We start from the raw sequence: 25582 nt of genomic DNA on the forward strand, positions 1-25582 counted from the left end.
AACCAACTATCATACATTTTGATTCTGACCAACCAGTTTTTCGGAAACCAGATTTTTTTGTTTGTTTGAGACGGAGTCTGGCTCTGTCGCCCAGGCCGGAGTGCAGTGGTGCTATCTCCGCTCACTGCAACCTCCACCTCCCGGGTTCACGCCATTCTCCTGCCTCAGCCTCCCAAGTAGCTGGGACTACAGGCACCCGCCACCGCGCCCGGCTAATTTTTTGTATTTCTTAGTAGAGACGAGGTTTCACCGTGTTAGCCAGGATGGTCTCGATCTCCTGACCTCGTGATCTGCCCGCCTCGGCCTCCCAAAGTGCTGGGATTACAGGTGTGAGCCACCGTGCCTGGCGGAAACTAGATTGTTAGTAAAAAAAACAAAACAAAACAAAAAACCTCTTAAAACCATCACTAGATAATAATCACTAGAAAACTACTGTGTGTATAGAGAAAAAGAAATAAAAAAATTATAATAAAATCTTTATTATGGAAAAAGCCCAAATTATAACCTCCAGGTCAAATCAATGAGATGATACAAAGTCAAGAGAACAGAAGAGGTTCACATGATGGAGGCAGCAGGAATGAGAAGGAGCAAAGGAATGTCAGACAGTACTCACCCTCCTGCTATGAGCTAGGTTCTCCTGGTCATCTATAACCTCTTCTTTCTCTTCTTCTGGTTTTTCTTCTGGATTGTCTACTTCCTTTAAGATAGAGGCAATATTCAGCTGTACTCAAGCTCTGAGAAAAAATCAATCTGTTTTATTCTGGTAGCTTAAAACGCTCTATAACAATCTCTAGTGCTTTAAAGTGTTAACTCATGTGAGGCCACATGGTAAACACAGATGATAACCCTTATTCTCTGGTGCAAAACCAGCAAAGGATGTTTTTGACTTTGTAAAACAGAAAGAAATGTATGAACACAATACACCCACATTGATATAAAGGGCATTAAGTGTTACTATAGCTCCCCTACTTAAACCATGTGGCAACCCAGGTTCCTCTTCCTTTGGAGGACTGATGCCATAGCATCATCATTTGACCATGGACAATTACCTCATGATCACTGGATACAGTTACTTTTTCTGGAACTTCTTGTGATTGCTGGTCATTATTTTCCTCCGAAGCCTCATTCTGCTGCTCCATCTCTAGCTCTTTCCGTCGTGCTTTTCTACGTCTAGTCTCTGCTCCAATGGTGGGTAGGCTTGGAGGAGGTGGTAGGAGTGGCAGTTCTGTAGCATTAGGATTCCTTTTTTGTATAGGACAATTCCGGTTTCCCTTGTGACAGGCACAGTCCACTTTATAATTACTGCTCCAAAGAAACAACCAAAATGCCTGTCTCAGTACCCTTGAAATTCAGTTACATTATCCATTCACCCTCTTAAAATTATTAGTACAGTAACTTCCTCTGATACTGTCTCTGAATAAGTTAAACAGAGACATTAGCGAGTCCTATAAATACTTTTGTTTTTATTGGAGACGGAATCTCGCTCTGTCATCCAGGCTGGAGTGCAGTGGTGCATCACAGCTCACTGTAACCTCTGCTTCCTGGGCTCAAGTGATCCTCCTACCTCAGCCTCCTGAGTAGCTGGGACTATGCGCCCAGCTAATTTTTTAATTTTCGGCAGAGACGGGGTTTTGCCATGTTGTCTAGGCTGGTCTCCAACTCCTGCACTCAAGTGTTCCTCCAGCCTTAGCCTCCCAAAGTGCTGGGATTACAGGCATCAGTCACCACGCCTGACGTAACACTTTCAATATTCTGTCTTTCTCTGTGTAACCCCAATTCTACTCCATGGTCAGTGGAAAAAAAAAAAAAAAAGAAAGCCCTCCCTAAATTCAATCCCCCCAATGGTTTATTGGCTATTTAGTAGGCAGTTTATCAATGATAAAGGCTGGTGTGGCCATACTCATCTTGTGCCCACCATTACCATGTCCTCACTTTTACCCAATTCCCTACTTCTTAAAACCTTTTAAAACCTCTTAAAACCTTTTCTTTTTATTTTCCTTGATGAATTAAGCAGAACATCTTTTTTCCTTATACCTGGGCCAAACATCACTTTACCACATAACCTCTATTTTGCCCCAAATGACCAAGGGACAAAAAGCATATACTTTATAAAATCCACCACATATTCATCTATGAATTGCCATTTATGATTTTCTGCATTGTCATATACAGCTAGATAACATGGTTTCTGTGGACAGGGTGGATCTTTAAATCTCACCCCTAGCTTTATAAGGGTATAATTGACAAATTAATAGTAGAGATAACATATTAAATTCTCTCTCTCTCTCTTTTTTTTAAGATGGAGTCTCCCTCTGTTGCCAGGCTGGAGTGCAATGGCACGATCTTGGCTTACTGCAGCCTCCGCGTCTCAGATTCAAGTGATTCTCCTGCCTCAGCCTCTCGAGTGCCTGGGACTACAGGCATGTGCCACCACGCCCAGCTAATTTTTGTATTTTTAGTAGAGACGGGGTTTCAGCATTGGCCAGGATGGTCTCGATCTCATGACCTCGTGATCCGCCCGCCTCAGCCTACCAAACTGTTGAGATTACAGGCCTGTGAGCCACTGTGCCTGGCCTAAATTCTCATTCTATATGGTCCCTGACATAAGTACTCTGTGCATAACAACAGGATGCTATTGTAATTTCCAGGAGTGTCTCATACATATATATATATATATATATATATCCATTTTGCTATTCTTGCTAAAAAGGCATAAGTGAAAACACTTCTGTCAGGAAACTTGTGAGCAGTATCATACAAGGTATCCATATCTCTAAAAAAAATCTTGTCTGTCTTTTCCTTTACAATTTCTAGGCAGAAAATTCATTAGTCATGAAAAGATTAAGTAAACAAAGGAAAAGGCAAGAAACAAAAGCAGACTTTAAATAGAGTGAATAGCTTAATATGTAAGACAAGGATATTCCTGTTAGGAAAGGTTTCTGAGGTCTTACCAGTTACTATACTCATAATCAAATGCTATGGTGACCTCAGCATCCTTGGTGATGGCAGACACAGCATAGATGCACAGGTGAATCATCCCATCTGCAATCATGTGTCGCACCTGTGTGAAAAGGCTTCTGGTTAGATTTTTCATAAAGACCATGAATTTTCCGTAAGAGAGAAAAAAACCATACTTTCTCTCCATTTAGAGTTATGGTAATCTGTTATTTAACCCCTTCATTTCATCTGAAATTATTATACTGTACTGGCTTGAAAATTTATAATACTTTCTTAAATATGTAGAGAAACCTTGAGATGTTAGAAATCAGGGTAAAATCTCTACTTTCACATCTTTTTTTTTTTTTTGAGATAAGAGTCTTGCTCTGTCACTCAGGCTGGAGTGGAGTGGCGTGATCTCGGCTCACGGCAACCTCTGCCTCCCGGGTTTAAGGAATTCTCCTGTCTCAGCCTCCTGAGTAGCTGGGAATACAGGCACAGGCCACCATGCCCGGCTAATTTTTGTATTTTTTTTTTTTTTTTTAGTAGAGACGGGGTTTCACCATGTTGGCCAGGCTGGTCTCGAACTCCTGACCTTGTTATCTGCCCGCCTCAGCCTTCCAAAGTGCTGGGATTACAGGCATGAGCCACCGCACCCAGAAGCTTTCACATCTTATAGCTGTTTCCAGCTCCACCAGAGAATTACAATTCCTTAGCCAGTAAGTAAAGCTCTGTGGATTTTCTTGCTTTATTTGATGTGGTTGCTCTGAGTAATCAATTCTAGAAATGTCTAGATCCTCTCACAGAACACTACTTACTAAAATCTAAAAAAACCGCAACCAAATAGCTTAGTTAGGCCTAACGACATCTACTTCCACCGTATGGCAATTTCTTTAATATAACTACACTTGATTTTCTTATCCAGTCTAGCTTTTTCTCCTTAGCAAATGCTAACTTGCTCTTTTCTATTTCTGCCTTCTCTAAAGAAAATTCTTTCCTTGCTCCCATTTTGTCAGTATAAAAGCACCATTACTTTTGTTTTTCACCTCTCACGATGAAATATCACGACTATTATCTACAGACCTTTATCTGAGTGAAGTTTTCACACTGCTTCTTCACTAAGCTTGTCATTTGATGGTTCCAGTCAAAGGGAAGTTGCTACAGACATCTTACCTCTGCATTTGGTGTACATGATCTTCTGATGAACCGAGCATCATTACCGAAAGTACGGGCATCCACACACATCTCTACACCATTGAATTTTGAGTAGAAGAGCACAAAGGGGTATGGTCTAGGGATACAATTAAAATTCCTGTAATTCTCAACACAAATAAGGCCACCCCATGACTCCAAATATGAAGCATATGCTGAGAGAAGCAGCAGCAGTCTTTTGCAACGCCTGAACTTGGAAAACATCACATGCTTGTCTGCTTTTGATTAAAGAACAAGCACAAAGCAAGGAATGCTTGGCTTGGAAAGGAGCTGTCACCATTTTATACATTAAACAATTTGCAGATTTACTTGCACTTCTCTACAAATAGCAGACAGGCGTGAGCTTATCTGAGTTGTGATTTTTTTCTCCCAAGAGCATCCTATCAAACAGAATGATTTTTACAACACTGGTCCACCAGGTCCACCTTAGCCCTTACTGCTCAATGAATGACGTTCTTACTTTTTGAAGAAATGCCCATTGACCTCAAATTGCTGTCGTAACATGACTTTCCCACGATACTCTATTATAAGAGTGTCCAAAGCCAAATCTCTTGCAGCCCTCAGGATCTTCCGGTGCTTTTGAACACGAGTGACTCTTCCCAGCTGTAACTGAGTAAAACCAGAGCAGTAACATTAAACAACAGCAAGAACACCTTGGCAGACACTCAAGTTATTTCATAATTAAGGAAAACATGCTAATATTTTCAGGTTTTATCTGTATATGTTATTTACATCAATGATGAGAAATTTTAAAATGTGATGAAAGCTCAATTTTTCTAAGAGACATGCCACATCTAGTGAAATTGCCTCCCCAGAAATGGCAAGAAAATATTAAAAAAAAAATACATGATTAAGATTTCAGTGACTTTATCTCTAAAATAAAGATGAGAAAGAACATGCTTAACTTTCTATAAATCTTACATAATTCCTACCTAGGGTATATAAAATTTCCCATACTAAGTCATCTCTCTCTCTGTTTTTTAAATAGAGCCAGGGTCTCACTCTGTCACCCAGGCTGGAGTGCAGTGGTGCAATCATAGCTTACTATAACCTCAAATTCATTCAAGTGATCCTTCCACCTCAGCCTCCCCAGAAGCTGGGACTTACAGGTGTGTACCATCACAACGGCTAACTTTTAATTTTTTTTTTTTGTAAAGAGAGGGTCTCACACTATGTTGTACAGGCTGGTCTTGAACTGCTGGCATCAAGCAATCATCCCACTTGGCTTCTTGCCAAAGTGTTGTATTATAGGAGTGAGCCACTGCACACAGCCTCAATTCATCTATTTTTTTTTTTTTTTTATTAATAAAGGTAGTTTAGAAATATGTATCCAGATAGTTTCCAGTTATAACCTACTTTTGGTTACATATGATCAACACCTGGCTAATCTGTTATTCTATGGCCTTGTACATTTGGAAGGAACAGTAATTCCAATCCATTACCCTCTTCCTGGGTTCTTAAAATTTCAGCTACTTAGTCTTCAACCCTTTGGTGCTTACCTGCATTTGGGAACCAATAACTGTGTTATTACAGGCCAATTCAGTCTTATTAATAGTGTCTAAAATAGTAGGTTTGCCCACAAATTCCTTGCTAGAATGTAGGTGTTGTTCAAGTGCGTTCTGTACATCTGCACTGTACTGATTAGTGAAAGCTTCTTCATACTGGTCAGTCCATAGTCTTATCCGATTTTCCCAGCCCTCAGTTGTATTCTCATCTAAATTCTGTGCTTCAGAGGGAGAATTCTGTAGAAAACAAATTCAGGGAGGTTAGTAAAGTCCATGCATAAATAGAGGGTTGGGAATGGGGGTGGGACAAGCCGGGGTTCCAGAGAAAATTTATCACTTGGCAATTGATGTGGCATAAAAGAGTAATGGACTGGGAGTCAGAGGATCTGGTTTCTATCATGCTTTTGTTACCAATGAGAGGTGAGACCTTGAATAACTTCTTTAAATGGGGAAGCTCAGTTTCTCCATTTATAAAGTAAGAAATTAATCTGGATCATAGTTTCATCCCATCACTGTGATTTTATGACCGTTTTAAAGTCACAAAAATCAATTTTCTTATCAAAAGACTGACATCAAGTTCATAAGAAAATTTTCATAAAAATGAACAGTAGAGACCTCAAATTTATCACTGCTTAAATTTTTCATACTCACTGAATATCTGTGTTAAGTGTTAGCCCAAACTGGTTTTTTTGACCATTCTCCAGGAGAATGCATATTTTTGTGTCACTTATTATTTTCATAATACATGTTCATTCTAAACCTACATGTGACCTTAATCAATCTCATCAATCCAATCCCAATCTTACTATCCATATAAAAAGTTATTATTTGAGTATATCTTTCTAACACTCTATTTTCAACAATTTAAATTACCACATTCTAAATAATCTGAAGAGGTGAAGTGAGGGGAGAGGAGTAGGTAGGGAGAATACAGAACATGTCTAAGAGATACTTTGCTATACTCCTCTAGGAAAACCATTGCCCTCTATGGTGACAGTATTGAGAAAAGATTACTACAACTCAGGAACGGCTTCCTAGGCAGACAGTGCCTGAGCTACACAGACAAAGCGTAAGCCCAAAACATGTTCTCCTTCATGGTGTTCAAGACTTAAGTGCCATCAGAAAACAAAACAAACACTGACAGTGATGATGTCATGCTACTGATGATTAGAAGGAAAAGACACTGTAGTACCAAAGCTACTTGAAAATCCATGTCCACATTAAACTTGCAAACAGGCACAACAAAATTAAATATAGTTTCCATGAATGGCACAGAAAACACTGATGCTTATCACGACACTTTCTTTTACCACTTTTGCATCACTGTTGCTGACTGATTATTGTCTACCATCCTTTCTGCAAGGAACAGGAGTATAGAAGAAAAAAAATCAACACTATTGTTTCCACATTTCTTACTAGAGTCCAAAAGACTGAACAATAAACAAAGGGATCTAAAGAAACACCTAAGGCCAACGCACTGACCATCAGAATATCACCTGCTTGACATCGGTAGCAGTTGTGCAAAAGAATAGTGCAAAACCTTAGGCTTAATGGAGCCTACAGACTAGGGGGATTGGCAGTGTCCAAACAATATTCCCAGCTTTAAGTGGCAATCGTTAAACTTACGACTTGATAAGTGTACTGTATTCTGGAAGCCTCTGTCACAGTATTAGCCATTATTCACTAATCTCACTGTGTGTTTACTCTGCTGTCCCATCCTTCAAGGCATTAGAGACTCTACCTCAGTTGGGTTTAGAGTAGTGGTTCTCAATTGAGGGAAATTTTGTACCCAGGTGACATTTGGTAGTATCTGAAGACATTTTTGATAATCTCAACTGAGTGCATGAGTGTTACTGGCATCTAGTGGGTAGACACCAGGGATCGTGTTCACATCTTGAAAGCACAGAACAGTCCCTTCCACAACACAGAATTATTTGGTCCAAGCTGTCAACAGTGTCAAGACTGAGAAACCCTGATTTACAATTAAGTCTTCAGTAGGGAAGCTGCTCTTGACACTGGTATTAAAAATCCAAATGGTAATTTTTTCTAATTCTTACGGCTCCCACCTGGATCACTGGAGGAGTTTTAAACTAGTAATTCTGAGCATAAAATTTATAACTCAATTTAGAATTAAAAGAATCAAAATGACTAGTAATATTTTTTTCTAAATTTTAACACACCTGTGAGGCTGTCAACCTCCCAAAACTGTAAGCAAAATATGGGGTTTATGTGCAGTTTTCTGGTAAAGCCAGTCTATAGCTTTCGAAAGGTTTCGAGCTTCTGGAGGTAAGTTATGATAGTTGCTTGATAAGAGAAAAGCATTTAGAAGCCAGGATTGGCCGGGCGCGGTGGCTCACGCTTGTAATCCCAGCACTTTGGGAGGCCGAGGCGGGTGGATCACGAGGTCAGGAGATCGAGACCACGGTGAAACCCCATCTCTACTAAAAATACAAAAAAAAAATTAGCTGGGTGTGGTGGCGGGCGCCTGTAGTCCCAGCTACTCGGAGAGGCTGAGGCAGGAGAATGGCGTGAACCCGGGAGGCAGAGCTTGCAGTGAGCCAAGATTGCGCCACTGCACTCCAGCCTGGGCGACAGAGCGAGACTCCGTCTCAAAAAAAAAAAAAAAAAAAGAAGCCAGGATTAGGGCTATTGATCTGCCTCCAAAGTCTATCTAAAAGGTCCCTCTCTAAGCAAATGAGACAAAAATAAAGGGGCAGCTAAAGCAAACTTGGCCACTTGCAAGACACGGATCCAGCAAAGAAATGATTGATTTGTCTTTCAAGACACATCCCAGACCTCTGATGCTCTGTAGCTCTGAGTCCTCTCCCAACTCTTTCACAGGTATGTGCAAGTCTATTTAAAGATAGATACTAAGTGGGGCCTTCAAACTTTAGGTAAAGTGCTACCTGTAATCTTTGCTAACACCAGTCACACTGGTGCTGCACATAAAGCAATCCTAAAAAGCTTATCCTTACTGAATTTTTTTTTTTTTTGAGATGGAGTCTTGCTCTGTTGCCCAGGCTGGAGTGCAGTGGCGTGATCTCGGCTCACTACAACCACTGCCTCCCGGGTTCAAGTGATTCTCCTGCCTCAGCCTCCCAAGTAGCTGGGACTACAGGTGCCTGCCACCACACCTGGCTAATTTTGGTATTTTTAGTAGAGATGGGGTTTCACCATGTTGGCCAGGCTGGTCTTGAATTCCCGACCTCAGGTGATCCACTTGCCTTGGTCTTCCAAAGTGCTGGGATTACAGGCATGAGCCACTGTGCCTGGCCTTACTAAACATTTTAATATTTATGCCCTATAACTCTCAATAGGAAAGATCCTGCTTTTGTATCATTTAGGAATATGAATACTCATAAACTCGAATTTAATTCTAATTAAATGCTTTGAAGCCCTCAGTAATAATTTGGGAGGCATGTTTTCCTCATACACACACACACACACACACACACACACACACACACACACACGTAAAGGGGGATACCAGACAGCATAATCTTTTTGGCAAGCTATTTTTAATCAACCAGCACCTTACAGTTCTTTTAAACCATTCCACATACTTGCTCTATTCTCCAAGTTCTTTACAAAATCATACTTCATAAACTCTTTTATTTGATGTCTTAAGAAACACGCTAGCATTACCTAAGTCTTTTCCACCAAGCAGATATGCTAAGAGAAAACAGTAATTCTTATCAATAATACAAGCTTCCTGCAATTAAAGCCCACACAGTGCTAGGGTAGATGCACAAGAGATCCTATATCATTACCAGAAAAACTCCACTCCTAAAGTTGAGTTCAATCACAGTGACAGAACACACTAGCCTCATTTTGTTTGGAAAAATGTCACTTACCCCCTAGAAAAGCAATGAATGAAAAATCAATCAATGAAGGCTGATTACAGAAAGGGAAAATATTTCAGAAAATGGCCAAGAAAATCTACTTTGGAGAAAAGCTCTATGAAAACTGAATGGCAACAACTACAAACTAATGAAAAGCAGAGTCCAAGATTCCCAGACCATCAGTGTCAGGAAAGAAGCTGACCAAAATGCAAGATCACAGTGAAGTAAAACACAGCATCAGCGAAGATTACCCCTTACCTTCATCCGCAAGGACTTCCGGGATCCCTCTCGAAATGCCTATCCCAAGGAGGAAAACAAGTAGAACAAACAAAACTTGGTACCAAGAATGACAGTTATACCTATCTGAGACTAAAACTAAGGCACAAACTAGTGTTCTATTCTGTCCCCCTTTCTCTAGGTCAAAAATACAATGGAATTCCCCAAACTGTTATCAAGAATAGGGGTAGCTCAAGGCCAATGAACTCTGAGACTAATTTTAATACTTTCTACTGTGAAGCTAGGTAATTAACAGGGAAGAGCATGCATCTCTTAAATCCTATATGCACCTCTGATACTAAGAGAAAAAGTAAATAAAAAAAAACTTTAAAGTTGCAGATTTACCAGTTTTGAAACTAAGAAGGAAACAAAGACCAATCCCCTTAACAAGGGATGGATGAATAAGTCACCTAGAAGCAACAAAGTTGCTGTGATGGGGAAGAAAGAACACAAACCAGAAGAAGTTTCTCCCATAGACATTTTAGCTGAGAATACAGGAAAGTGACCATGACACTGAGGAAGCCTAGACCATTCAAGAGATGTTTCCTGATTTTTATTTTTTTTGAAACAAGGAAAAACAATCAACCCAAAGACATGAGGCATGTAACCAGGACAAGAGTTTCAGACTGTACTTTGGGGTTGAGAGGTGGGGAGATACTGTAAGGATAGTGGAAGCCTAGACTTGAGGCTGCAACACATATGGGCTTGTGCCAGGTAGGGCTGGAATTTCATACCTGGGATGGGGACTGGAGTAGAAGAAACTTTGAGCCAGTGGTGATGATATGGTGTGGCAGAAGAGAGGTTGGTCTACATGTACATAACACAGATTAGCTGATTTTTGCAAGTAGAACAAAAGTGGCCCTTCAAACACCTGGATCAAACTTCTTAAAAGAATTTTGGTGCATTCTTGCTCCAAAATTTAAGCTATTTCAGACATTTCTATTTAAGATATTTTTACCCTCCATACCTTGATTTTCTTCGTCTTTGGTGCTGCACGACCCTTTTCTGGACTCTTTTTCCGCTTCTTGGGTTTGGTTCTTCTAACAGTTAAGGTGATGCTTGTAGGTGTGTGCTGTGTTGCTGTATACAACACAGTGGAAGGAGAAAGCTCCTCATCCCAGCTTTCTGTTGCACTGCTATCCCCACCTGAAAAACGATGATTTCATAGTTCAGGTACTAATAGCCTCAAATGTACATTAAAGTAGCTTATTCTTTTAGGTGTGCCCCACATGCAGTAAGCCATTACTTCCACTATTAACTCTTATCTATAAAGCAATGTTAAGTACTCATCTTCCTTATGAAAACAAGATTCTATGTCATTGGCATTAAGCATATAAACCCTACTCCTCATGGTATTTATTTCTCCCCTTGTATTCAGTCCCTAAGCTTCGCTAACTCAATCTATAACAATTTAAGACTGACTGGCTAATTTTTACAACAGGAACCCATATTTTTTGTGTTTACAAGGAATACTTTGCTACAGGGCTAAAATGTTCTCAATACATTTCGTTTACAATGAGAGAACTATACAGTGGTCTTGAGAGGACTTCTATCTCCTTCTGTGAAAAGAGCTGGCTGGGGGACCATGGGAACTTGTAAGAGGGGTTCTTTTTTTTTTTTTTTGAGACGGAGTTTTGCTCTTGTTGCCCAGGCTGGAGTGCAATGGTGCAATCTCAGCTCATGGCAACTTCCGCCTCCCGGGTTCAAGCAATTCTCCTGCCTCAGCCTCCCGAGTAGCTGGGATCACAGGCATGCGCCACCACACCTGGCTATTTTGGATTTTCAGTAGGGATGGGGTTTCTCCATGTTGGTCAGGCTGGCCTCAAACTCCCGACCTCAGGTGATCCGCCCGCTTTGGCCTCCCAAAGTGGTGGGATTACAGGCGTGAGCCACTGCGCCTGGCCAAGAGGCATTCTTTAAATGAACATTCAGATCACAGAATATTTATATGTCAAACTGTGGACCTAACCCATCTTCCGCTCACCTGATATGTTGTCCTGCTTCCGCCGATGAAGTCTAATAACCTTCCCCCTGCTCATTCCCCTAAAGAGGGAAAATAAACTTAAAGTAGTCCTTCCAACAGCATGCATCACATCATAGCACACATGGGCGAAGTGTCTCTGCATATGCTACCCCCTCCCTCCCACCTACCAAATGTTTCCAGGACATTAAATTTCATATCAAATTCAATAGCTTTAACATCAATCTCTCATTCCTTGTTGTCAGCAATTCTCACCTAGTGCAGAGAATTCGAGCCAAGGAGCACTAAGGAATCATCTACATTAACAAACACAAGAAAGAATACTTTGAGCTTTTCCCTACTTGTAAGAAACCCTAATCCCAGCAACCCAGACTTAAATTTAGATGGAACAGGATCTTACCTGCACTTGTCACAGTTGAGAAGGAAGCCATCCTGAGAAAGACCACAAGGACACCAGGTAGGTACAGTTTCTCCTTCAGAGTTCGGGCTGTCTCCACAGCGTTCCTCTACAGGCGACGGCAGGCCATTCAGGTCAGAACGAGGGATGATCGTCTGGACAGGGGGAGAAGCAGGAGGTGTCGGAGGAGGAGGGGCTCCGTAATTATGATCCTGAAAATAAGATTTTTTAAATCAACAGTGTCCAAACACTGGCCCCTCTCTCCCCTAAAGTATGGTACATATGGAAAGAAAGAAGAAAGTAGTACCCTTCGTTTTTTGGCTTCAACCAGGAAAGTGATAAAACAAAATGCCAAGGTCAACTGGGACATAAAAACAAGAACAATGATGCAGGGCTAGACGTCCGCTGGAGTCAGGGAAGTGCAAAAGGGGCAACTTCGTCATGCTGCATATAAACATTTCAAGAAAGTCACAATGTATAAGAATGGATTATACTCCAGGAAGATCACTGTTCTGGAGAGAAACAAATGCATACTCACAGCATAAGGCAGTCCTCGACACCCATGCCTCTGAGTGGTCCCATAATTATGAGTGGAATACACGCTCTTCTCATTAACTGCTGGACTAGCCTCCACAGATTCAGGGCTGCACAAAGGCGAAAAGCAATGCATGATAGCATAACACCTAATCTTCCCTTAAACTAACACTTCATTTCCCATTCTAACCCCTCCTCTTTCCACAACCACTAGCCACTAGGATAAGAGAAAGAACTCAGTGAAACAATCTTATTCACATAACTAAGCCTATAAATAACAGTAGGAGTGTTATTAAATGTGGATTTGTGTGTAACATGAAGCCAGTACAGGCAGATGTCTGAAGGCAGGCACCTGAGATACAAGGTGTCCCTAATGACAAACACAAACGTACCAGCTGAGCGGGGAGTTTCCCCTAGAGAAGCCACTCTGGGCTGGTTTAGACTCAGAACTATTCTTCTTAATTGGATCTCTTAATACTTCCATGAAACCTCACATGACATTTGCAGTGAGTGAGATGATGAAAGTGCCTTCTGCACTGCCCCAGGGACCAGGCCCTCTTCCATTCACTACCAAGACAGGATACCCTGAAGAAAGTACAGGTAAAAACAATGGCATCTTATATTTATCATACCTCTCATCTTGACGAACCCCCAACACCTTTCAAATATTAGAGTAATAATTTCTCATCCACCAATGACATGCAAGCATATTATGGACAAAATTATTTATCAGCTGCATGATAATACCATAGAATTTCAAAATAAAAACTAAACTGGAAAGTTCTAGTGACAAATAATAACAACAGTAATGGCTACCATTGTGAACTGCCCAATATTTGTTAGGTGCTTTAAATATATATTAATTCATTTAATTTCAGCAACCACTAAACATGGTATATACCCCATTTTTACAAAGTGGGAAGATGTGGTGGTGAGATGACTTCCCCAAGGTTACACATTGACACAGCTAAGATTTGAAACAAAGTCTGACTCCAAAGTCTATGCTCTTTCCACTACAGAAACGAGAATGACATTCAGTCCTTTAAAGAAAATTATTTGAGACCTTTATTAACCAGGCTTAGTGAGAAGCTTGGTTTAGTCTCTTTGTACCCTTTGTGAGTAGAAAATAAACTATTCAAGAGCAATGTATTATTGCAGAATTATACATGTATTCAAACTTAGAAAATTAATGTTAAGCCTTTATAATAAAAAGGCTTTAACGGCAAAGGATAAAATTCAGGTTTATGGGAAGAAAGAACCTCAACTCTGATTGTTACCTGGTTAGGTTTTAGGGAATACTGAAGGATAATTCAAAAATATAAAGTTTGTATGGCTTTGCAGAATAGAATAGTAATTTGTAATTTATATTAATTAGAACACAGATTCACAAATTAGAAACTCCAATGATTGGTATAACTCAAACTTAGAGATTAATGGGTCTTTCAGGGAGTCAAATAATGCATATTTTTTGCTTGAAATAATAGTCATTTTTTCCTGCTTAAAGATATACAATATATAGTACAGCAGGAAGAAGTGTGCAGTTCAATGTGGTGCAATGTCAATTGAGAAGTGAGGGATCAAAGAAAATTCTGAGATATGTATCCAACTCACCCAGTTATATGCTCCAAAACTGTGAGAAGGGATCTTATTAATAACAGCAAAGGAAATTTCTAAGTGAAGAAGAACTTTAGACAGAGGAAAGTATTCTCTGTTAGTGAGGTGCATGCATTTTATCACTTAAAAGTGTCTGCAAGATGGAAACGGGGGAGGGGTACATCAAGAATGCAGGTCAGTATTCTTGAGAAAAAGATGATCTGAACATGGCTCACTGAGAGGCAATCATCTCTGAGTATTAGGAAACAGGTGGGGTTTCCTAAATGAAACCAAAGGCAGACAAGCATTAATAAAATGAAGGTGTAATTTAATTTCTATGATGGACAGTTAAAAGTAATAAATTTATACATTATTAATTTACTAGGTACATTACTAGATAAACAAGTATTCCAAAAAGCTGTACATATTTTATATAGATTTTGTACCACTGAACACATGGAGTGAAACATGATAGCTGTTTATTAGGAATGGATTTTTTTTTGGTGCGGGGGGGACAGGAAAAAGGAAAGTTGCATGAAATCAAAGATGGCCATGGAGATGGAGCTATGCTGGTTGTATCTTACCCATCTCCAAACGGGTAAATATGAACATATGCACTTCATGTGCAAGTCTAGGGAATAAAAATAAAATGTATATTGTGGAGGTTAAAAGGCCATCGCACTGCCCAATACTTTCTAGTTAAGTACAGCATTTAATATATTGCTGTGCATGCCAAATCTAAAATTTCAACTCATATCTTCTGATGAAGAAACTCTGCAATTTCCATATTAGTTACTGATTAAATACATAGTTAGACATTGACAGGTAACTACAAGATTTCCTAAAATATTCCTTGATATATATACTAGTTTTTATATTTTTAAATATGAATGAAAAGTTTGGAATAATGGAATTACATCTCTTTAGCAGCCAAACACTTTATGCAAATGCAATTACAGCCTTTCTTCTCCTATCACTAAACTGGACACATACACAGAAACCAGGCTCACAACAGATATACTCCATCAACGGTGTTCTAAGTACAACATGCAACCCAGCTGCTATCATGCCATTTGTTGGAAAATGCCTGAAATTCTGCTATGGTAGAGTTGGAAATTCAGAAAAATCTTTGTTTTGCTTGTTACATCTACAAATTTTCCTATAAACACACACAAAAATAAATGCATATTGCATATAGTTGCCATCAGATTTAAAATCCTATGAAGTCTACATCTAGCTGAGTATGCTGCACTTAATACCAGGTTTAATCTTAAAGTGCCCAGAACAGCGAAATAGGCATGATGAAACATTAATAAATATCATTAATAATTTAACAGAATGGTACGTAGCTAGTTATTGACATTCTTTCCCTTTGCAGAAATGCATAACTATGTAGCTAGTTATGACCACAGTATCATAAATCTGTCTGGAGATCATGAATGAAAATGTTTCAGGAAATCCTAGGATATGCTGGTGTTAACAGAGATAGCGCAGTCACATTTGTAGACCAGAAGTATTTTTATTTCTGGAATTACTCCTAGACTCCCTAGCAGTATTCATGGGCAGTCATTTCTATACTTCAGGGAAAACACCAATTGTAAGATTAACTGCTCTGGGTCTTTTATCTACCAATTCCAAACGTATTGGTTTAACTTCTTTGTTGAAATTTCTCACAAATGTTAATGCTATCTATCTATATAGTTAGACAATCTACATAGTACCAGGTTAGTAGCTGACTTTATAAAAACCTATAAACACAATACAAACTGGCTACCTACTAATGCAGGAAGAGTTTTAAGTACTTTATTTGGGGAAAGAGTTGTAAAATGGTAAGTAAGTCTCAGTTACTGACATAACTAAATACCTTTTGCATGCAAACAAAACAAACAAACAAAAAAAAAAAAAAAAAGAAAAGCTCTAGAAGAAACAAAATCAACCCTTCCCCACCCCCAACCCTTCTTTCTATATGGGAATAAGCCCAAACACTGCTTTCCATTTTAGACTACCCCAGAATATTATATACTATTTCTCAGGGTAGCTTTAAGTCTTCCTCTTTAAGGAACTCAGAAACAGGTAAGTTATATTAGGTGGCTTTATGAAGAAATATACATGCTCTTTAATAATATTGTTTTAAGGAAGAAAACCACTTATTAATCAGGGATGTCATTCAACCCAGAAATCTGGTACAGTTGCTTTGCTTTGCTGAAGGGGGAAGAATCCCCAGGGACTGTGAAAATGGCAAGAGAAACAGGGGAATTAGAGCAACACCCACCTCACTCAAGAAGTGGCTGTGGGATCAAGAGTCTGAACTGGACCTGAACATATTCAAAACACCAGGATTTTTCCAGCCCAGACCCTAATCCCTGGTACTGCCTGGAATAGACTTGGCTTCTGGGGGTGTGCTGCCCCCTAGGCCCCTTGGGTCTCTTTCGCTGGACTTTCACATCCTGGTGTAGTGCCACTTCGTCTTGAAAGGTAGGGGGCTTCCACTTCCTTTCTGTAAGCAAGGAAGATTGGGTACAAGGGAGGTAAAAGGACAAGAGGGGGAATCTGTGAGCAGGGGGAATCTCGGACAACTTAAAAGAGAAGGGATACAAAAGACTAAAAATTTTAAAACTGTGAATAATATATATAAAGTTGTATAATGAAGGCCTACCTTCATTGTCATTTGGCATTTACATTCTTCAAGAATTGAGAGTATAATTTTAGGGATTGGGCCTTTGGACAAACTCTGAATTCCTAAAGCTGCTCTTAGCTGAAAAAAAAGTTTGGTACCACTGATTTTGAAGGTCCTCTTTCTAGGCAATGAATATTATGAAAAAACAGATGACGCTGCTCTCCATGTTTTCTACCCCAGATGTCAGAAGGTCTAGGCAACCTGCCCATATAGTTTCGGCCCCTTTACTCTAGAACAATGGGAAGTACATAGGAAGAGGACTTCAAGGAAAATCAGTTGGAAAGAACACCTTCTTATCTCCCTCCATCAGAATCATTAACTCTACAGAAGCAGGTAGTAACACCTACTTTATTCCAATTTTCTCCACCCATTAAAACAAATGAAAATGAATTCCTACTTTGCAACTTTGGTTCTATTAATTATTTGCCCAGAAATACCCCTCTGAAAACTTTTCCTTCCCCTTCTAATTCCTTTTTTCCACCAGCTTCAATGGGGGTAAAGGGAAAGGTCTAATGTTAATTACAGTGGGATAGGATCTAGTTAAGAAAATACTACATATTATCTTATTAGCTATCCATAAGAAAGTTGTCTCCACACAGACTGGTAATGTACCTACTACCTAGAAAGTAGCACTTACTCTGATCCAGCAGCCATATCTGAGTAGGATGTATCTGGTGTGGTGACTCCCAGAGGGATTGCAATGCTCATGACGTCCAACACAGCAGAGATTGTAAATCACGGGGTCCAATTAATGGAGACTGACCACTCTGAGAGTGGGGGTGAGCTGCAGAGCCTCATCCAACATGTTATGGACATGAGGAATCCTGCAACAGAAAAGGAAAATATCTAGTAAAATAAATAGCTAGTTATCAGATAGTTCTTCATCTTAAATGCTACTGAATATTTTTCTGCATTCTTGAACAAGGCTTTTAAGGGGTAATTACAAAATAAATACAGCCACAGTGTCCCATGTTTACTATGCATTTCATTAATGCTTCACAAAGTAGGGGGCAAAAAGTTATGCTTACTTTTTTCTTTTCAGTTGAAGGGAAAGGAAGAGTCTGCCTATCTCACTAACCCAACACATTCTTCCCATTCTAAAACTGCCCAAACAAAATTTTCTGGCAGCCTAGGATGTAGCAAACAAGTTTTAAGATAAAGGATAGTTATTAAAAATATCCTAGTTTACCTGAACTCTTTAAAAATTCAAGATCTTCATTTTTTTCCTAGGCCACAAATAAATGCAGTTTCACAAGCAGTCAATAATGTTATTTCTTCCAAATTAAAAGAGATCAATTTGTTGCTTATACTTGATTGGAAACAGCTGTTTCTTACTGCCTTCTTTTGTCATTGAACGCTCTCTTCCTTCTTTTAAATCATCTTAACTATAATTTAGGGAGAAGATGCAATCATCTTAGCAACTTTATTTGTGGGGTAATAATACGCTGCTAAATATCAGGAGGAGGCTATGCATGCGTGGGTGCAGAGGGTGCATGGGAAATCTCTGTATCTCCTGATGAATTTTCCTGTGAACCTAAAACTGCTCTAAAAAAGTTGACTGTTTTTTAAAAACAACGAAAAAACCCCCGAAATCACGAAGAGTACAGTTTCATGATAAAGACTAAATAACTGTGTATGAAAAAGAGGTGAGGATAGCTTGACATGGTGACCATAAACCAGTGAAAGCTGGGAACAGAAAGACTCAGAAATTACTGAAGTATAAAAAATGCAAAAATAGATTAAGAGATTTGGAGGTATGGTGCAGAGGGAAACAAGTGTTCTTTGTGTGACTTTACATTAGTAGTTTTACAGTACTGTAAAAAAACATTAAAAGGATGAAACAAAAAGCATTTTATTTGGGGGGGAATAAAGTCAATGTGAATGTCAAAGACCCATGTTAACAAGGACTTTTGCAAAAAAGACTACAAAGAAAGTCATGACTGATACACTGATTCATAATAAGACATTAGAACAATTATTAATACTAAAAAAACTAAAGGAATGAAAAGTACATGATACTGACTGAGTCAACCCAGGAGGTTAATGTAAATTTTATTTTATTTTTTGAGACAGTTTCACTTTTGTTGCCCAGACTGAAGTGTAATGGCGCAATCTTGGCTCACTACAACCTCTGCCTCCTGGCTTTAAGAGATTCTCCTGCCTCAGCTTCCCAAGTAGCTGGGACTACAGATGCCTGCCACCATGTCTGGCTAATTTTTGTACTTTTAGTAGAGACGAAGTTCCACTATGTTGGCCAGGCGGTCTTGAACTCCTGACCTCGGGTGATCCACTCACACCTCAGCCTCTCAAAGTGCTAGGACTATAGGCGTGAGCCACCGTGCCTGGCCGGTTAATGCAAATTGTAAATTGTAGATGGTCTGAGATGCTCCAATCTTACTTTGATATTAATGCAAATAAAAAAAATTGTGGGCTGGGTGTAGTGGTTCACAACTGTAATACCAACACTTTAGGAGGCCAAGGTGGGAGGATCACTTGAGCCCAGAAATTTAAGACCAGCTGAGGCAACATAGTGAGACCCCATCTCTACAAAAATAGTAAAAAAATATCAGCCAGCCATGGTGATGTGTGCCTGTGGTCCCAGCTACTTGGCAGCTGAGGTGGGAGGATCACCTGAGCACAGGAGGTAGAGGCTGAGGTGAGCCATAATCATGCACTGCACTCCAGCCTAGATGATGAAGTGAGACCTATGGGTATGACAATACGCCTGTTCCTACGCCCAACCGGAGGTGACATATAGCTGGGCTGGGAAATGACTGGGCCAGATGAAGTGGCTCATTCCTGTCATCCCAGCACTTTGGGAGGCCAAGGCAGGTGGACTGCTTGAGCTTGGGAGTTTGAGACCAGCCTGGGAAACATGGCCAGATCCTGTCTCTACTAAAAATACAAAATTTACCTGGTGTGGGCCGGGCACGGTGGCTCACACCTATAATTCCAGCATTTTGGGAGGCCAAGGTGGGTGGATCACTTGAGGTCAGGAATTCGAGACCAGCCTGGCCAATGTGGTGAAACCCCTTCTCTACTAAAAACACAAAAATTAGCTGTAGTGGCACACGCTGGTAATCCCAGCTACTCAGGAGGCTGAGGCAGGAGAATCTCTTGAACCCAGGAGGTGGAGGTTGCAGTGAGCCGAGATCACGCCACTGCACTCCAGCTTGGGCGACACAGTGAGACTCCATCTCAAAAAAAAAAAAAAAAATCTGGTGCGGTGGCATGCACCTGTAGTCCTAGATAACTCAAGAGGCTGAGGTGGGAGGATTGCCTGAGCCTGGGAGGTGGCGGTTGCAGTGACCTGAGATCATGCCACTGCACTCAGCCTGGGCAACAAAGTGAGTCCCTGTCGCCAAAAAAAAAGAAAAAAAAGGACTGATGAAATTTTTTGCCTTTAGGCCAGTCTTACACATGTATGTTTCCTTTCCCTAACAGTATATCCAAACAGAGACCTTGGCAGTACATCTTCTAAGCCTTTGGGAAATTGAAGTAAAATCTGTAAATGATAAAACAAGAACACTCATCAAGTAAACCCAAAAGACACAGTTAATACTGGGGGCTGTTGGTTACAACTCTTTCTATTAGTATTACTGTATAACTCAGATTAAAAGAAAAGCCCCAAAGCTGTCTGACCAGATAATCATATGAAAGTCTGATTATCACCATACCTCCCCGATCAGCAAAGGGAATCTGAATTGTATTATATTTTTCAGTAGAAGACTTAAACCAAAAACCGTACTCAATATCATTAAAAACCCTTTGTTGTAGCCATTAGTATTGTACACCCATTTAAAAAATGCATGGTTTCATGGTGAAACCCTATCTCTACTAAAAATACAAAAATTAGCTTGGCATGTTGGCATATGCCTGTGATCCCAGCTACTTGGGAGGCTGAGGCACGAGAATCATTTGAACCTGGGAAGCAGAGATTGCAGTGAGCTGAGACAGGGCCACTGTACTCCAGCCCAAGCAAAAGTGAAACTCTGTCTCCAAAAAAAAAAAAAAAAAAGTACAGTTTCTAGATAAAAGACAAGTTATAAACCCAAGATGTTAGTTGATATTTTTCCTAGAGCAATTTTTAAAAGATACACTAAAAGGAAAAGATGGAAAAGTTACTTCAGATAACATTTTAATGAGTGAATAAATGACTGCTACATTCACTAATGAAACACCAACCCAGCTATTTTGGATAGTTGATAAAATAATTTTAAGAAACATTAAGTCAGCTGGGTGCGGTGGCTCACGCCTGTAATCCCAACACTTTGGGAGGCTGAGGTGGGCGGATCACCTGAGGTCAGGAGTTTAAGACCAGCCTGGCTAACACGGTGAAACCCTGTCTCTACTAAAAATACAAAAAAATTAGCTGGGCACAATGGCGGGCGCCTGTAATCCCAGCTACTTGGGAGGCTGAGGCAAGAGAATCGCTTGAACCCGGGAGCCGGAGGTTGCAGTGAGTCGAGACCGTGCCATTGCACTTCAACAAGTGCAAGTGCAATTCCTAACAAGAATGAAACTTCGTCTCAAAAAAGAAAAAAAAAAAAAGAAAAGAAACATTAAGTTGGTAACTATACATTTCTATTTCATAAAAATTATTCCATTTTCCTTGTGTCTAGTTTAACATGACTGTTTCATTCTTCTGATGAAAGCAACCATAATAGGTTAGCTTGACCATCTCATTCTAACTAATGCTTTAATAATGATGAGGCTTCTTAATTCGAATTCTGTTAATAATCCCAAATTTCTCAAATATTACCCTAAGAATAGTTCCCTCCCTAAGTAACTCTGTAAAATGTAGCTATTAAAATGTTAACTGAGGAACATTTAACAGATCATCTAAATGCATTATTTTCTTATTATAATTTGTTTGTTTTTTCCTACCAGAATATAAACTCTATGAGGACAGGGATTTTTATCCACTGCTGTAGTTCCAATGGCCAAAACAATAACTGACACATAGAGAAGTTCAAGAAATATCTGCTAAGTAAATTATAATCACAATTTACTACAACATGATTCCAGCAGTCATTAAAATGCAAAAAATAAAACAGAAATTAAAAGGATTTACTTGGGTCAGTCACCTTTATATAGACTTCTGAATATGAAGTCCCCCCAAATGATCTGCTAGCAGTTCTGAAGACCTAGAAAAAGTTGAGACACAAATTAGTATAGAAAGAAATAACATTGATGAACACACAGAATGGAATTCTACAGCTATATTATGTTTCTGTATACTGTCCTGTTTATCATCCTACATCTATACTATCTTGTTTACCACCCTACGTCCATCCAGCACTGAATTTTTTGCCCTTTTTTATTTTTCCATAAAGCCAGAAATGAGAGGGTAAGGAAGGAAATTATTTGACTTAAATGGTAAATACTTATATCACTGGCTAATTGTTCCCCTTCCTTCAAATTAGAATTCTCTCATTTTCCAAGGGATCCCTTCTTTTTCTCTCTCCTAAAAGGTGCTTCCCTTCTTCATTGAACACTTCTCAAATTCAGAGATCTTTCTTTAACCCAATGTCTGACAACTGTCCAGCCAGACAAGGGCCCATCATCACCCATTAAATTACAAGTCCATATTTATTACTCCTTTCTTTCCCTTCATTCCACACCATCTAGTTTCTTGTCCTACTATAAAAAAGAGTGATAAAAAGGAGTCAGTTCTATTTGTGGTCAAATGGAAACATGCTTAAAAAATGGGGCTTAAATTAATTTTCTACCTTCCAAAAAGGAAGGGAAAATAGGTGATCCAGGACTTTGGGGGGAAAATGATCAGTATCCTTTAAGCCTCTCGTGTTTTTTTCCTAAAAGTCAAATTTAATGCTAGCCAGAGTTATTAACACCTTAAAGATTAACATATCATAAACATGAAAAGAACTGTTCATAGGATTCCAGTTACCAAGCATTAGAACACACGCATTTCATTTATGTTGATGTTTTATGATTTCTAATTTAAAAAAACTAGAAAATAAACTATTTTTTAGAAATAATTTAAAATAGTACACCCAGAATTAGAGAAATAAAAAGTATCAAAGTAACAGTAAAAGGAAGGAAGAAATAAAGTAAATCAAGGAAGAAGCAATAGCAAATAAGAAAGAAAAAAAGGAAAGGAGGAAAAGAGAGAAATAGATGTGAGTGTACAGTAGGGGGTAAATGAATGCATCACAGTTTCAATTTATTATTAATTTAACTATTTCCAGAACAATCCATCAGAATCCACAGGAACACTAGTAAGTTCTTGGATTCAGAAACAGACATAGCCTATATCTTCCAGTAGTACCGAGTACTCTCTTTAGGAGGTGCCATTTACATACAGTTTCTAGGGAAACGGATGTTAAATAGAACATGCCAGAAATGTTTCTTAATTACCCCATCTTTTTAATTGGGTTCAGAAATGGCCAACAGTCTCTGTATCATCATTCTGACAGTCTCTTCTCTATATGACTTGCTGAAAGCACAAGACCTGTATGATCTCCCTGCTCACTCACAGAGAAGACAAACAAAAAGTGTTTTATGAACAATTCCAACAGAGATTTCAGAAGAAGAAATTGCATCAGACAGGTGAGGCGGAAGCAGCTGGCAGACAAGAGTCCAATAAACAACCAATCCAATGAAAGAAATTCAGAACAAGTCTGCTTCAGTAATCCTGTGAAGAGGACTGGCAGGAAGAGGAGTGCCGCTTCAGAAAGAGAACAGGCCTCATATGCTTCAGACAGTCTTTGTACTGAGGCTGTGGACCTTGGCCATTCTCCCAGAAATGATGCAATCCTGATGAACAAGATCTGCTGCCAGAGAAACAATTGTTAACAGCCTATGCAGACAGCAACTCAGCCAAGGAGCAATCTCTGATCAACTCTCTCCATAAACCAACAGAATGCCAAATCTCTCTTCCTCAATTTCAGTGTCTGACAAAACATAAGTGAACACAGTATATATTAAAATACACAAGAACAAGCCATTTTCTCAAAGGGTCCTTTTTCTTTTAATTCCTTAGGCTGTACAATATCCATTATTAAATTTCAGATAAAATACTGAACATTTTTTACTTTTATAAATACAATTATCCAAGCACATCAACAGTAATAACACAAATATGAAAATTTATACTTATTTTCCTCATTCTCATAAGAAAACCTTTTTGGGAGGTAGTGGCTTCCCTAAGCATAAAAATTGCTCTGAAATCTATCATCCAGCTATAACATTTCAAGTAAAGACAAATATACACACACTCTAATTCAGGACAGAAAGTATATTTCATAGATATTTTTGAAATTAGATAAAAGTCAATGTTAAATATTGGCATCTATTAGAGAAAAGAGAAAATCTAATCTTGCTTAGGCTGACATAAAAAGTAGACTGAGCAGTATCATCTCCCAATAGTACTTATAACAACCACTTTTTTGCAGAGCAACAATATTACTTCAGATCTTACTAAAGGATCAGATTAGTTTCATCTTATTAGCCATGATTTACTAATTTAGAATCTAACTTAAAAATATCCTCAATTTAATAATCTTCATCTCCTAGGCCTGGTTTCTTTTTCAGAAGTTTTGGTATCAGGTTTTTCACACAGTATTATAAAATTATAAAAAGTTGTCATGACTAACCAAATTTCTTCCTTTTGAAAGTAATAACCCTTAAACTGGGATTCATCAAAAACACAAATATCTAAGATATATCCTGAAATAAATCTATTCAGCCTAATCTACTACTTCTACATACTACTAAATAACGAAAATGAACAGATATACAGAATAGCTCTGAAGCACTAAAAAAATCTTTAATAGGTCAATAAATGAATAAATTTAACTCGGGAAGAGAAAACACTTTTTGGGAATATTTCAAAAGGGTTAAAGTAGCCAATAATATTTTAAAAATCCAATTTCTGAACTTGATTATTCAAAATTTTGTTATTGCATATAGGCTGAATTTCTTCTTAAATACATCTATAGTTCTTTGATTTATCTTTTGAATGACTTTACAAAATAGTAAAAAGGGGAAATGGGGAAACAATATTGGGTTTTCTGGTATGATGATTTTTACTCTCTACTTAATTTTTAAATCACAGAACAGTCCAGAATACAATAAATACATGATGGCATTTTATCTACATGACCAACTTGTATGAGAATGAATGTGGCAGCTGCATTATATACTTATCTTCATCTCCATCTCAAAGTCAAATATCTCAAGTAAAATCACTGTAGCTGTACCATGACAAACAGCCTTTTACCTTAGGAGAAGAAAAGTATGCTAGGAAAAAGCACTATTAGAGGCCAGGTGTGGTGGCTTGCACCTGTAATCCTAGCACTTTGGGAGGCCGAGGCAGGAGGATTGCTTGAGCCCAGGAGTTCAAGACTAGCCTGGGCAACACAGTGAGACACATCTCCTAAAAAAATAAAAAAAGAATAGAAAAGGCACTATATTAGGAGTGAGGAGACTTGAGTTCTAGCCTACAACATAATTAGTGACCTCAGAAAAATCACTTTACATAGATGAACCCTAAATTCCTCAAAGTAAAATCTTCATTGTGTGTCTTCCTGCTCCAAATTTCTATGAATCCTGGCACTGCTGCCAACTAGCTTAGGCAATTCATAGAATGTCTCAAAGTCTCAG

General features: G+C 39.0%; 1 protein-coding gene across 33 annotated transcripts in view; it reads right to left on the reverse strand.

The window, feature by feature from the left end:
* SETD5 (SET domain containing 5) overlaps window positions 1-25582 on the reverse strand; it is an 81137-nt gene that overhangs the window by 32132 nt on the left and 23423 nt on the right. For 2 of the 33 annotated variants that reach the window (XM_063630433.1, XM_063630425.1), the window contains exons 2-15: window positions 22042-22101; window positions 14296-17778; window positions 13077-13269; window positions 12689-12794; window positions 12154-12362; window positions 11757-11815; window positions 10740-10918; window positions 9755-9793; window positions 5649-5891; window positions 4610-4758; window positions 4111-4228; window positions 2952-3061; window positions 1050-1302; window positions 614-697 (exon numbers count right to left, since the gene is read on the reverse strand). In XM_063630433.1, coding sequence (XP_063486503.1) covers window positions 614-697; window positions 1050-1302; window positions 2952-3061; window positions 4111-4228; window positions 4610-4758; window positions 5649-5891; window positions 9755-9793; window positions 10740-10918; window positions 11757-11815; window positions 12154-12362; window positions 12689-12794; window positions 13077-13168 — 1641 coding nt within the window. In that variant the 5' untranslated portion in view covers window positions 13169-13269; window positions 14296-17778; window positions 22042-22101. Of the gene's footprint in view, window positions 1-613; window positions 698-1049; window positions 1303-2951; window positions 3062-4110; window positions 4229-4609; window positions 4759-5648; window positions 5892-9754; window positions 9794-10739; window positions 10919-11756; window positions 11816-11923; window positions 11984-12008; window positions 12050-12153; window positions 12363-12457; window positions 12595-12688; window positions 12795-13076; window positions 13270-14295; window positions 17779-20372; window positions 22102-23335; window positions 23872-25199; window positions 25351-25582 lie in introns of those variants that run through there. The other 31 variants (XM_055259336.2, XM_063630439.1, XM_063630448.1 and 28 more) reach the window with 24 other exon arrangements.

The sequence above is a fragment of the Symphalangus syndactylus genome, chromosome 21 (assembly GCF_028878055.3).
Source record: "Symphalangus syndactylus isolate Jambi chromosome 21, NHGRI_mSymSyn1-v2.1_pri, whole genome shotgun sequence".
In the NCBI taxonomy this organism is placed as follows: domain Eukaryota; kingdom Metazoa; phylum Chordata; class Mammalia; order Primates; family Hylobatidae; genus Symphalangus; species Symphalangus syndactylus.